The following is a 15101-nucleotide window of genomic DNA, read 5'->3' on the forward strand; positions in this document are numbered from 1 at the left end:
CTATACAAAAAATCAGCCAGGCATGGTGGCATGTGCCTGTAATCCCAGGTACTTGGGAGGCTGAGGCAGGAGAGTCACTTGAACCAGGGAGGCAGAGGTTGCAGGGAGCCAGGATCATGCCACTGCACTCCAGCCTAGGCAACAGAGTGAAACTGTCTTAAAAAAAAAAAAAAAAGACGTTGAAACTGAGATTCGAAATGTTATTTGGCATTTATATTCTGTAGATGGTATGATAGCCTGAACAGATCATCCACAAGTCTCTCAGAGTCTATCTAATGATTAGCGTATGGGTGAGAACAAGTTATCAGCACCTGAGTATATTACGAATGCATTATAAACAACTGACAAGTTTATTTTGTAGGGAATTATAGTTTGTGTGATTTAGAAATATTTATTTTCATATTTGTAGCAAATGTCTAGTCAATATCAGGATGTCTCAAAAATGTGGCAATTTCAGCTAATGGGTCCCACCACATTTATATTAGGCTACAAGTAATACATTGAACAGCATTTGACATCCCTAAAATGCTGAGAAAGCTGTAAGTGGGATCCAGTCTGGGATACTCACATTACAGCGTTGTCTACCTTTTTAGCTGTTCAGTCTGGTCACATCTTTTGGACTGTGAAGTCTTATGTATGCAAACAGGAAGAATTAGGATTTAATGTTGAGAAGATTAAAAATATTTTTTATATTTCATCATTATTTTCTATTGCTAAATATTTTTATTTTTAACTTCTAATGCTTAACCACATAAAATATATTGACTTTTAAAAGATGATGGCTATAATAATAAAGAAAAATAAACATATTTCTTTTAACTTTTCTTATTATTTTCCTAACATATTAGGTTGGTATAAAAATAATTGTAGTTTCAGACCACAAATTTTAAATCATTGTAACTAGGCTCAAACACATCTTTATTAATAAAAATAGAAACCATTGGCAGGGCGCTGTGGCTCACGCCTGTAATCCTAGCACTTTGGGAGGCCGAGGCGGGCAGATCTCGAGATCAGGAGATTGAGACCATCCTGGCTAACGCGGTGAAACCCTGTCTCTACTTAAAATACAAAAAATTAGCCAGTTTTGGTGGTACCTACCTGTAGTCCCAGCTACTCGGGAAGCTGAAGCAGGAGAATCACTTGAACCAGGGAGGTGGAGGTTGCAGTGAGCCAAGATTGTGCCACTGTATTCCAGCCTAGGCAGCAGAGAGAGACTCCGTCTCAAAAAAATAAAAAAGTAAAAATAGAAACCATTGCAATCAACACATTTTGCCAATGAGAATTAAGTTTGTTAATTCCTGTAGTGTAAAAATCCATGCTTTGGAAATTGACAAACTCTTGGAAAGCATTTTCTGTATGCTGCCTTTCCTGTGGGAGCATTTTCCCTGCAAAAGGTTGTTGAGATGCTTGAGGAAGTGGTAGTCCGTTGGCGAGAGGTCAGGTGAATATGACAGGTGATGCAAAATTTTGTGGCCCAATTCATTAATCCTTTGAAGCATTGCTTCTGTGGCGTGTGGTTGGGTATTGTCATGGATAACATTGGACCCTTTCTGCGCAGAGCATACTTCTGAGATGTAATGGTTTTGCCAGGATTCAGAAAGCTGTTGTGGATCAGAATGGCAGCAGACCATGAAACAGCGACCATGACCTTTTTTTTTTTAGTGCAAGTTTGGCTTTGGGAAGTGCTTCAGAGCTTCTTAGTCCAACCACTGAGTAGTTGTCGCTGGTTGTCATATTAAATCCACTTTTCATCACACAATCTGATCGAGAAATGGTTTGTTGTTGCGTAGAATAAGATGACACTTCAAAAACGTCAATTTTTAAAGTTTTTGCTCAGCTCATGAAGCACCTACTTATTGAGCTTTTTTGTTTTGTTTTGTTTTTTTGATGTGGGGTCTCACTCTGTTGCCCAGGCTGGAGTGCAGTGGTGCGATTTGGGCTCACTGCAACCTCTCCCTCCTGGATTCGAGCAGTTCTCCTGCCTCAGCCTCGCAAGTATCTGGGACTACAGGCATGTGCCACCACATCCAGTTAATTTTTGTATCTTTAGTAAAGACAGGGTTTCACCATATTGGCCAGGCTGGTCTCGAACTCCTGACCTCGGGTGATCCGCCTGCCTCAGCCTCCCAAAATGCTGAGATTACAGGTATGAGCCACCATGCTCCTGCCTTATCAAGCTTTCTCACCTTTCTAATTTGATTCAAATGCCAAACGACCATAGAATGGTTGATTGACGGTGAGTTTTTCTGCAACTTGTTGTGTGGCTATAAGAGGATCTGCTTCGATGATTGCTCTCAATTGGTCATTGTCAACTTCCAATGGCTGGCCACTATATCACTCATTTTCAGGGCTCTTGTCTCCTTTGCAAAACTTTTTGAACCACCACTGCACTGTATGTTCTTTAGCAATTCCTGGGCCAAGTGCATTGATGTTGCGAGTTGTCTCCACTGCTCTGTGACCCATTTTGAACTTGAATAAGAAAATTGCTCACATTTGTTTTTTGTCTAACATAATTTCCATAGTCTAAACATAAAACAAACAGCAAGTAATAAGTTATTAGCAAGAAAATATAAAGCAAGAAATGCACATTAAAATAATATATAACATAACCGCATTTATTTAAGAATGTATTCCAAATCAAATGGCAAATTCCATCAGTGCAAAAACTGCAATTACATTTGCAACAGCCATAATATTTATTTTTATATCTGTGAATTAAGTAAAAATAATAAATAGCAACAAAACTACCATATTAAAGTATTAGTGATCACATATTTCATATAACAAGTCCATTGATACAGGACAGTTAAAAGTGATTTTGCACTAGGTTTAAGATCTTTGGCAAATGCCTTGCCTAAATTTTCCTGAAGTTTTAAAATTAAATTAATGGAATTTACCGAGATGTGCTGATTGATATAGCTGCATTTCTAGAATAACAGGAAGAATATAGCTTTCAGAACTGTGGTTGTGTTATTCAGCCCTTAATCAAACTTAGAATTTACCTAAATATATTATGGTGATTTTGTTGAACCAATATTTAATAAGCTTCTGTATCCCCGGCCCTGGCAATCTGAAGATAAATAAGCTGAGTTTGCTCATAAATCAGTCAGAAGTTGCTGTATGTTTTCTAGCATATAATCCATTGTCTTCTCTGCAGTTTTTACCTAGTAGCACTAAATTTCTTGTTTCCAGGAACAAAGTTTCTAAATTGCCTTCAAATGTATTTTAATTTCGAAGCCAGAACAATAATCCATCTAGTCAAAAAGTTATAAGATGATGGCTGAATATAACAAAATCTTTTGGTGTTAGAACTCAGCCTTACACTGTTTTGTATATATGCAAAGAAATTACATCCACAATCTGAACTTGAAGCAAATACTGTGAATTTTTCAGAGATGTTTGAATGCCTTTCACTGTTTTTGTTTATCTGCATTTTGGCTTCTGTTTTGCTTTGTTTTGACAGAGGGTGAGCCATTGTTCTTACTTTTAAATTTTTATAGTGCAGTTATTGGGAGAGGGCATTACTAAATGCATGTTAAATAGGTGAAATATGGGTGGAAAATTGTCAGTTGGCACTATTCAAGTTATAAGATGATGGTTGAATATAACAAAATCTTTTGTTGTATTTGAATGCATCTCAGTGTGCAATCAATAAAAATATGGTCTGTTTTATCCAGGTTGGTGCTCTTTTCGTATTGCCATGTACCATTAGTAACATACCTGTTCCGCCTCCCAACCAACTCAGTTCAAGAAAGTGGAAGGAATATATAGCTAAAAAGCCTAAGACAATCAGTGGTAAGTATTACATGGTTCAGTTGTTTTAATGATGCAGCATAGTTCATGTGTTTATCAAATGTGAAGTGAAGATAACATTTCTATATGAGAAAACAGTATGCCATATGACTGCTACTGAATACCAGGAGTCCACCTCATTTTAAGATTTTTAATCGCAGGCCGGGCGCGGTGGCTCACGCCTGTAATCCCAGCACTTTGGGAGGCCGAGGCGGGTGGATCACGAGGTCAAGAGATCGAGACCATCCTGGTCAACATGGTGAAACCCCGTCTCTACTAAAAATACAAAAAAAAATTAGCTGGGCATGGTGGCACGTGCCTGTAGTCCTGGCTACTCGGGAGGCTGAGGCAGGAGAATTGCCTGAACTCAGCAGGCGGAGGTTGCGGTGAGCCAAGATCGCGCCATTGCACTCCAGCCTGGGTAACAAGAGCGAAACTCCGTCTCAAAAAAAAAAAAAAAAAAAAAAAGATTTTTAATCACAACTTATATGAAGTATCTCTAACCATATTCATTTAAAATGCTAGTGATCCAAAGGCAGAACTCTTGGTTCATTAGATAGCTAATTATATTGAACATGGATTTCTTAGAGACATTTCAGGAATCAAATTTGTGAAAAGAGTGGTTTATTTATTATACGGTACATTAAAAAAAAAAAAAAAAAACCATGATAATTTTTTGAAGAAATTAGAAGTTTATTTATTTATTTAGAGATGGAGTCTTGCTTTGTCATCCAGGCTGGAATGCAGTGGCATGAACTTGGTTCACTATAACCTCCATCTCCCAGGTTCAAGTGATTCTCCTGCCTCAGCCTCTTGAGTAGCTGGGATTACATGCACCACCACGTCCAGCTAATATTTGTAATTTGGGTCAAGACAGGGTTTCACCATGTTGGCCAGGCTGGTCTCGAACTCCTGACCTCAAATGATCTGCCCGCATCTAACACCCAAAGTGCTAAGGTTACAGGAATGGGCCAGTGCGCCTGACCTGAAATTTTTTATTTAACAGTTTATGTGTTATACAGTATTCCAAGTATTGTATTTTAGAAGTATTGATTCATCTAATTTTTGTAATAACCCCATATACTTACTTTTATCCTCATTTTACAGATGAGGAAATTGGGGCTTAGAGCAGTGACAGAGCTGTTAATTGGCAGAACCTATGGCTCTGTCACTTCTCCAAGGATTTGAACCTATGCTCTGTGCTCTTTACCGGTACACTGGGTTTCCACTCTTCCTCTAGTGGAAACCCTGGTATTTCATGAGGTGATTGTGACTTAGGATGTTAAAATTACTTTCCCAAAGTCACATTGGTGAGGTGTATTCCTTCATACTTCTGCGTTGATGTGTGTGTTTTTTAAATTGAACAAAAATTTGTTTACTTTTTTTTTAGCTTATGGTTTTTGTGACCCATAATATGATGGGACTAAGAACTGTAACTGAAACATGTGTACCAGAACTATTATGAAAAAATCTGTAGAAATACGCCACAGGGCCCTTGAATTTTCAGGAATACAATTTTAAAATCAGTAGCTTATACAGTACAGATTTCCTATTTCTCCATAGAGTAAATAGGAGAGATACTGAATTCTATTTTAGCAAATGTTGAGTTCCAAATTCAGATAAGATACCTATGTGGAAATTTAAATGTAGACTTTGAAATTTAGATATAGATCTCTAGATAATAGTCAGGGCTGGACATTCAGATTTTGAGTTTGCCAGCAGTTTTGTTTATCTATTGTGTAGTAAACCACCCCAAAATGTAGTGGCTTGAAAGAGCAAACACTTTATTTGCTTAGAGTTTTGCAGTCTGAGCTGCCCTCAGCAGAATATTCTACTGATCTCACTGGTGGTTATTGATGTGGGTACTTTGAACTTTAAGATCATTTGGAGGCTGGGCTCACCGGAGCAGGCTGGCGTTCCGTGTTCCTTTAGTCTCAGAGCCTTTTCCTTGCCACATGGTCTCCTCGCATCATGTCTCCTGCTAATTAGCTGGAATCTTTCCATGGTGGCTCAGGACAAACACATAGAAGTTGAAGCTGCCAGGACTTTTTAGGCTTAATCCCAGGACTAGCTCTGTCTTACTTCTGTTGCATTCCATTATTTAGAGCTAGTTGCAAGAATAGTCCAAATTCAAGGGGAAGTGCCCATCCAAATGTGTAAATAATAGGAAGCCAGCAGTGTAAAAGGTCTACCATAGCTGCCTACAGGTAGTAGTTAGGAATGGTTGAAAACAACCCATAAAGAACATGGCTAGAGAAGAGAGCCAAGGATAGGGTCTTTGGAAATACAGTCGTCCTTCAGTATCCACTGGGGATTGATTCAGGACCCCTGTAGATAACAGAATTCCTAGATGCTCAAACCCCTTATATAAAATGGAGCAGGAGTTGCATATGACCTGTGCACATTCTCCTGTATGCTTTATTTCATCTCTAGATTACTTATAATGCCTGATACAATGTAAATGCTATGTAAATACTTGTTATATTGTTTTTTTAGATTTGTATTCTTGTTGTTAATTTGTTATTTTAAATAATTTTTTGGGATATTTTCAATTTGTGTTTGGTTGAATCCAAAATGTGAAACCCATAGATATAGAGGGCAAATTGTGCCTGCATGTAAGATAAAGTGGAGGGAAAGTTAGGAAATGATATAGTAAGTGGTCTTTGGAAGACCCTATCAAGTTACCATTAACATCAGCATTGAAATACCACTTATATAATAGGGCATGGTGCAAAGTATGGGAAATAAAGGAGCATCAAGTTGAGTTTTTACGCTTGAGGAGGTAGATTAATGGTCCTTTTCTTTGTGAAATTTATACTCAAGTGAGGAACATACTAGGAAAAAAGCTATAAGTCTATTTAGCGAACATTGTGAAGGAAAAATGAAAGGTACTTCAGAGTATATGACCTAACATAGCCTTAAGAGCTCAAGAAAGGTTTCCTATAGGAGACATTATTACTGTAGCTTATTGCACCATACTGGTACATGAACAAGCACAACTTTTAACCCTTCTCATCTTACAGGGAACAAATATGTATTTGGTAATTTTCGCACTTGCTGAAACAAAATCAGAAATAGATTTTTGAGTGGCAATATAGTCCATTTTACTTATTCTACATGTCATCATGGGATAATACTGATCCATTTCTCAGCTTTACAAATGTCCAAAATTGATTCGACATGTTTAATTAGACATATGCAATCAGTTAATCATAATATTAACACCTCCTCAGTAAAATTGAGTATATGCTGGCAGCCCATTCATTATTTATTTTTTTCTTGTAACTTTCTCCAACTTCAAACAACCATTACGTTGGAACTCCTGATTTTAAGGTAATTTAAAATCAGGGGTTTTTTTTGTTTGTTTTGTATTGTTTTTTTGCATGATTTCCATTGTAATTTTAAGAAAATACCATGTGGCTTGATTTGATTTTTTTTTTTAATTATCACCTCTTGAAATTTGAGCATTAATATTGGTAACTTGTGAATAATAATAAGACACAGATCACATGATAATCTTTAAAGCCAGATTGTTGATTACCGATTAGGCTGGATCATTAGGGGCTGATCAAGCTGACACTTTACAGTATTTGAAAAAACTCTTGGAAGTAGAAATAAAATCAAAGTGGACAGTTGATTATTTAGTTCTATTCTACCCATAATTTTTTCTGTAGGAGAAATTCTTACCCATTGACGGAAGTTTTTTTGAAAAAATAGAGAAGCTGAGTTTTAACTAATGTAAAAGCTTCAATAACTCACACCTGGAAAACTTCCTGACCCTTCCTAGCATCACTAACAATAGCGTTTCTCACTATCCGAAATCATATAGTGACTCTCAGATCATTCTCCTTCACCATGACGCTGTGTCTCCATAATCTACTGAATTATGCTCAACTGTTCTCCATTGTTGCCACATATGTTCCATAATCTTCATTCTAACTTTGTACTATTTCCTAAAAGTATTCCCTGATTTTATTCCTTTGTGACTTTATTATTCGTTCATTCATCTAGTCAGTCAGTCATACCTTTTATTCATTTATTTGAATATACAGCAGATACTGTTTATCAGGCATAGTACTGTTATCTTGGGATTAGTGATCCATGAGATAGACTTAAGCCTTCCTCTCATGGAATTTATACTGTATGATAGAAAATAGATATTCAGAAGTTATTATAACATTGTATTTAGTGGCAACTGACTAGAAAAAAATCCCCAAGACATACTGAATGAAAAAAGCAAGACATACAATGGTTATGTTATTATTAATGCTAAAAACTACTTTGTATAAATAGAGCATTTATACATATTTGTGTATGCATTAAGTATCCACTTTTTCAACAGATATTTTTATTGAGCACCTACAATATATTAGGCACTGTTTTACATGCTGGACCAGCAGTAAATAGAACAAAATCCTTGCCCTAAGCTGACTTTATGGTAGAGGTAACAGATTTAGTTCTTCCCCTAGATAGCCATATGACTGACTCCTAATTTTTTCAGGTCTTTACTCCAAAATCATTTTTCTCATTTAGGACCTTTTTTGCCAACCCATCTAAAGTTGCAAACAGACTCTTCTCCTGACCTCTTATTCATCTTCCTAGCTCTATCTTTTTACCTTAGTACTCATGCTGTCTAATATACTAAATGTGTGTGTGTCTCATACTTAACAGTTACTCAAAAATATTTATTAAATAATGAGTGAAGTATGTATTTTTAGGTAGTCATAACTGCTTTCTAGACAAATAAAGACTTTGAATGCATATTCTGCACATGGATCCCAGATCTCAAAGTATAGTAATAATTTTAAAAATTTAGTCTTCAATTTTATGTCTTGATATTTGTGGAAATCATTTATTCTCATGTAGCAGAATAATAGTATCTGACAGTTTTATAATTCTAGATGTTTGATAATTTAAAAAATCTAAATTCCACTATTGTCTCATATTTTTACAATTGGAATTCTTTTGAAAAGAAACATGCTTAAAGATACTCTTGGAGAAAATTATATCTGATTGCTTTGTTGACAAGTCTTGTAATAAAATTATTTTTAGTGAGATTAGACTAATGAGGACTGCTAAAATGTTTTGAAATGATGAAGCGTGTGCCTTCTTCACATTCAAATCACTGTGGTGAAAGTGTTTCAAAATAGTGGGCTGGCTTCAGCAGTGGATTGGATAAAGAAAATACGGGCCAGGCACAGTGGCTCACGCCTGTAATCCCAACACTTTGGGAGGCCAAGGTGTGTGGATCACAAAGTCAAGAGATCGAGACCATCCTGGCCAACATGGCAAAACCCCGTCTCTACTAAAAATACAAAAATTAGCTGGGTGTTGTGGTGCGTGCCTGTAGTCCCAGCTACTCGGGAGGCTGAGGCAGGAGAATTGCTTGAACCTGGGAGGCGGAGGTTTCAGTGAGCCGAGATGACTTCACTGCACTCCAGCCTAGCACCTGGCGATGGAGTAACACCCTGTCTCAAAAAAAAAAGGAAAGAAAAGAAAAGAAAATATGGTAGATATATACCATGGACTACTACTCAGCCAAAAAAAAGATGGTACATGTATACTATGGAATACTATGCAGCCATGAAAAACATGTTGCATAAACACCATGGAATACTATGAAGCCAGAAAAAGATGATACATATACACCAGGGAATACTGTGCAGCCTTAAGAAATGTGGTACATATACACCATGGAATACTGTGCAGCCATGCCCTTTGCAACAGCATGGATGCAGCTGGAGGCCATTATCCTAAACAAATTAATGCAGAAACAGAAAGCCAAATATTACATGTTCTCACAAATGGCGGCTAAACACTGGGTGTACACAAATATAAAGTTGGGAACAGTAGACACTGGGGACTCCAAAGGAGAGAAGTTGGGAAGAGGGCAAAGACTGAAAAACTTTCTCTTGGATACTGTGTTCGCTATCTGAGTGACAGGGTTAATAGAAGCACAGACCTCAACATTACACAATACACCCTTATAACAAACCTGCATATGTGCCTCCTGAATCTAAACTCAAAGTTAAAATTAAAAAAAAAAAAAAATTGGGCTAAAACAGACAAGATTAAAATAGTACAGTGCAAGTGATCTATAAATTTCATCTTGAGAAATAAAAGACTGATAAGGATTTTGAAAGAAATTTTAGTGATGGAGACAAAGTATTCTTTTAGTCAACAAATATTTTTCTGTCCCTGCTGTGTGCAAGGCATTACTCTGGTGCTAGAAATATAGTGGTGAACTTTTCAACTTGACTACCAACCTTCGTACACTTAACTTTATACTCATTCTTTTCAAGCACATATGGAACATTCTTCAGGACAGACCCACATACATGCTAGCACATTAAATGAATCTCAGTAAATTTAAAAGGATAGCAATAATACACACGATATCCTCCAATTTCAATGGAATTAAGTTAGAAATCAACAACAGAAAGAAAACTGAGAGATCTCTCAACTATTTGGAAATTAACACACTTAATTAGGTCAAAGAAGAAATCAAAAAGGAAATTAGAAAATAATTTTAACTGAATGAAAATAACAAAACATATAAAATGTATAGAACACAGCTAAAGCAGTACTAAAAATATTTGAAATGCTTATCTTAGTATGGAAGAAAGATCAACAATCAATTATTTAAGTATCAACCTCAGTAAGCAAGAAGACCTAACCTAAATGAGAAGGAAAAAAATAGAACAGAAATTAATGATTAAAATATTGAGGAATATATCTGCCAAAAGAAGTATAAGACATGTACACTGAAAACCCCAAAATGTTACTGAGAGTATATAAGATAAAAGTAAATGGAGAGATATACCACATTTGGAGTTTGGAAAACTCATCATTATTAAGATAGAACTCTCCAAATTCAACCCAATGCCTGTTAGAATTCCAGCAGGACTTTCTACAGAAATTGACAAACTGATCCTAAATTTGTATGGAATTGCAAAACACCTAGAAAGGCCAGAACAATTTTGAAAAGGAGAAACAACATTTGAGAACTTACACTACCTATTTCATGACTTACTATAAAGCCCCAGCTATCAAGGCATTGTGGTGTTGGGCTAAGAATACATAGATCCATGGAACAGAATAGAGACAAATGCCAATGGGAAAAGGACAGTCTCAACACACTGCTGGAAGAATTGAATATCTAAATGTAAAAGTTATGTACATATATGTATTTAGACTTTATGTGAAAATTAGCTCAAAATGGATCATATAATTCAAGAGCTAAAACTGTAAAGCTTTTGTGAGATAACAGATATACAACAAAAGCATGATTTATAAAAAGGAAACATCTATAAATCAGAATTCACCAAGGTTCAAAATGCTTACTTTTTGATAAACAGTATTAAGAAAATTTAAAAAAAAAGCTACTTAGAGAAAATAGTTCCAATCATATATCTAACAATGGACAGATATATTTGAAAAATTCTTGCAATTTTATATATAATAAAACAACCCAATTAATAAGTGAGTGAAATGCCTGAGTAGATATTTCACCGAAGAATATACATGAATGGCTAGTAAACTCCATGAAAAGATGCCCAGCATCATTAGTCATTTGGAAGATGCAAATTACAACCAAAATGTGATTCTACAACACATTCATTAGAATGGCTGCAATTCAAAACAGTGACTAAAACAGTTGATGAGGATGTGGAGAAGCTGCACATCTCACACATTATTGCTGGGGACATAAGATACCACAGCTACTAAGCAAAACAGTTTGGCAGTTAAACTTGCACTTGACTGTACAACTCAGCCCTTTCGCTCCTATTTACCCAGGAGAAATGAGAACGTATGTTTACACAAAGGCTTATACGCAAGTGTTTATAAAAGTGTTGATAGTAGCCAACACTTGGAAACTACGCAAATAATCCATCAACTGATGAATAGATAATTTTTTGCATATAATGGAATACTGAGCAATGAGAAGGCATGAAAGTTTGGGGTGTACCTGAAAAACATGTTAAGTTTATAAATAAAATCAGACAAGATTATTGTAAGATCATATGTATGAAATTTCTATAAAAGACAGAAGAGAGAAAACATGAATGGTTGTCTGAGGCCATGGGTAGAAGTTAGATTGACTGCAAAGGCATGATGGAAACTTCTCAGAACTGGATCATAGTGATGGATGCACAGTTGTTTACATGTCTCGAAATTTGTTAGACTTTAATATATATGTACATAATGTAAATACATGTGTAATTTAACATCATTGAAGGTTTTAATTTTTTGTAAGAATCATGTAGTCCTTCAACCTAAATGCAGAGTTTTGTTTCTCTAATGAATCTTAACACCAGCTACATATTAGAATCATTCTGACAGTTATTTAAAGTTATTTAAAGAATCACTTTTTTCTAAGAATCATTTAGGTCCTTCAATCTAAATGCAGAGTTTTGTTTCTCTCTCCAGTTCAATGATTCTTAACACCTGCTGCAAATTAAAATCACCTTGACATCAAGCTGAGCTCCACCTGAGAATAATCCAACTCAAATCTCTAGGGTAGACCTAGGGTGTCAGTGGTTTGTTAGAGCATCCTCAGTGGTTCAAATGTATATCCAAGATTGAGAACCTCTGTCCTAGGTGGTGCTTTCCCCAACACTAGGCGCAAATCACTGTTACTGAAGAATCCTTCAGATGCTTTGAGGTAGAAAAAAAATTGAGAATCAGACTTTAGGTCTTTAATTCCTTATCTAGAAAATGAGGATACTACTTCTTGCTTATTATGCCTCAAATATGTTTGATTCAAATTGGTAATGAAGGTACACACTTTCTAAGCTCTGCAGTAGCTTTTTGTTATTCTGTCCAATCTTACATGCTTCTGTGTCTGGAACAATAAATCACTGCTGTTCATAATGAGTAGGATCTGGAAATATCTTCTGAATGGCTTCTCTATTCATTGTAGCTTTCAAATTGTGTATTTTATTATATTGTAATTGAGAGGAGAAATGTATTTAATTTATGATTACTTAATTGTTTAAAATAGTCATGGTGAAATTGATAAATCTTGTGTTTTTATAATTTTCACAGTAGTGAGGCTTCATACACCTATTCAACAATATTATCATTTTAAAAACCATTTTAGATTATTTTTAAAATTGAACTACAGGCATTTTCTTAAACAATTTCAGTGGCAGCCCAGTTTTATGCTAAATTGTTCAAAGCTTACTCTGATGAATACAGTGGAGTATCAAGCTAGGTAATACATTATTGAAGATGCTTTATAAATATGAAGTAATTAGGTTGATTTTTTTTTTCTCATGCCTCCTCAGCTGGCACTAAGGGCTGTTTTAAAAGTTGAATCTAGAATTAAACAATGATCTCATTGTTGAAAAGAGTGTAGCCTCCTAAGATGCCTACATTGGAAACTAGATTTTGTTTTATTGTTTCATTTTTGGAATTATTATTAAAATAATTGGTTATATTATTTTGTCATTTCTTAATGAACATGTATTACTATCAGTAAGTCAGAATATTCACTTACTAAGAATATCCTGTTTCCCCAGTAGTCCTGGGATATTTTATTTTCTTCTATCATGTGGAATATTATTTATCCTTTGATTATTATGATTGTGTTTCCATATTGTTTAAGTATTTTTAAATAAGAGTGTTATAGGGTTTTAAGAACCACTAAGAAACTTATTGACAAAGAACATAACTTGATTATTACATAAGAATTTTTTTGCTAATACTACTAAAGACATAAGACTTTATTGTGGTCTATATGCTATATGTAAACTTTGATGCAACTAATGGATACTTAATAGTTTCTACCTTTTCCATTTTATCTTTATAGTATATCTGAAATGTATATATATATATATATATATATATATATGCTTATATATATATATATATGTGCTTATATATATATGCTTTCGGTGGAAAAGGGGCATACAAGCCAACACCTTCTTATCAAATGATAATGTAAATAAACATAACAGTTGAAAATAGACAGAATTTTTTTTGGTAATCATTTTCCTTTATTACGTTAGGAAGAGTGATGAGGCTGGAATAACTATGCTAATTGTAAGTCTGTTACTCTCTGTGGTATTTACATAAAAGTTATTTAATAAGTCTTCAATTAACACCTGCCAAATCTGGAGCAACATTTTTGAAATGACTGCAAAGTCATTATAGCTAGGGGAGTTCTTTACAGTAAGTATTTTTCTTTTGAGGAAAATAAGATTGTTGTAATTACAAGCTTCAGTGATTAAAATCCAAATAAAGGTGATGGAATTTTAAATAAATGTGGAAAGAATGTCATAAATTGAAGATATATATATATATATATAAATTGAATCAGCAAGCAGCTAAAATGGTCAATGAATTAAAGTTACTGTATCTTTTGGCAAACCTTAATTTCAAATAAAACTGGTAACAACAAGTGTTTTTCCTTTCTAATAACCTTCATTTAAATTCATTTTCTGAAACTGCAGTTTATGAACAGAATTAATGGTACTTTAACTTTAGGCTCCAACTTACCCACAATCTTTTTCAGATAAAATCAGTTTCTTTGGGAAGAACTTAAGGCCTTCTGTTTTAAGGTCTCTTCCCCTGGGCAAAATCTCTGAGCCACTACTTTGGTAGCTGGGGCAGCATGTAGCTTCTGGTCTATTTATTTATTTATTTATTTTGAAACAGAGTCTCGCACCAGGTTGGAATGCAGTTGTACAATCTCGGCCCACTGCAACCTTTGCCTCCCGGGTTCATGTGATTCTCCTACCTCAGCCTCCTGAGTAGCTGAGACTATAGGTGCTTGCCACCACACCTGGCTAATTTTTTATATTTTTAGTAGAGGCGGGGTTTCACCGTGTTAGCCAGGATAGTTTTGATCTCCTGACCTCGTGATCTGTCCACCTTGGCCTCCCAAAGTGCTGGGATTACAGGCGTGAGCCACCGTGCCAGGCCTGGTCTTCATATACCTCTTCCGGTATAGAAACTCTGCCCTGTGAGTGTGCTGAGATAAGGACATTTGGGTCCCTATTTTCTCAGCTTGCCTATCCTGGAGTAGAACCTCTACCTTATGAATAGGGACTAAGTGGAGAAAGGAAGCCCCTGAATTCTCACCGTATGCATCAGGAATTTAGTCTCTTCAACTCAGAATGAGGGGATGAGACATGCTGACATCCTGCTACTTCTGTGATTGGGAGTGGAGGGAAGAGGGAGACCCATCTTCTTGGCCATAGCTGCTTTGGTTGGTTTCTGTCCATCTGCATTGGGAATAGATTGGAAAGAAGCAGGTTGCAGCTGAAGTGCTGTGAACTCTTAAATAAGCCACAAACTGCTTC

The 15101-nt window shown here is 35.6% G+C and overlaps 1 protein-coding gene across 2 annotated transcripts in view; it reads left to right on the top strand.

Moving 5' to 3' along the window:
- Positions 1-15101, top strand: part of MTBP (MDM2 binding protein) — a 73921-nt gene that overhangs the window by 22080 nt on the left and 36740 nt on the right. For both annotated transcript variants that reach the window (XM_032252704.1, XM_032252713.1), the window contains exon 11: positions 3678-3795. In XM_032252704.1, coding sequence (XP_032108595.1) covers positions 3678-3795 — 118 coding nt within the window. The remainder of the gene's footprint in view (positions 1-3677; positions 3796-15101) is intronic.

The sequence above is a fragment of the Sapajus apella genome, unplaced genomic scaffold, assembly GCF_009761245.1.
Source record: "Sapajus apella isolate SASKATOON/1434 unplaced genomic scaffold, GSC_monkey_1.0 scaffold3, whole genome shotgun sequence".
Classification (NCBI taxonomy): Eukaryota; Metazoa; Chordata; class Mammalia; order Primates; family Cebidae; genus Sapajus; species Sapajus apella.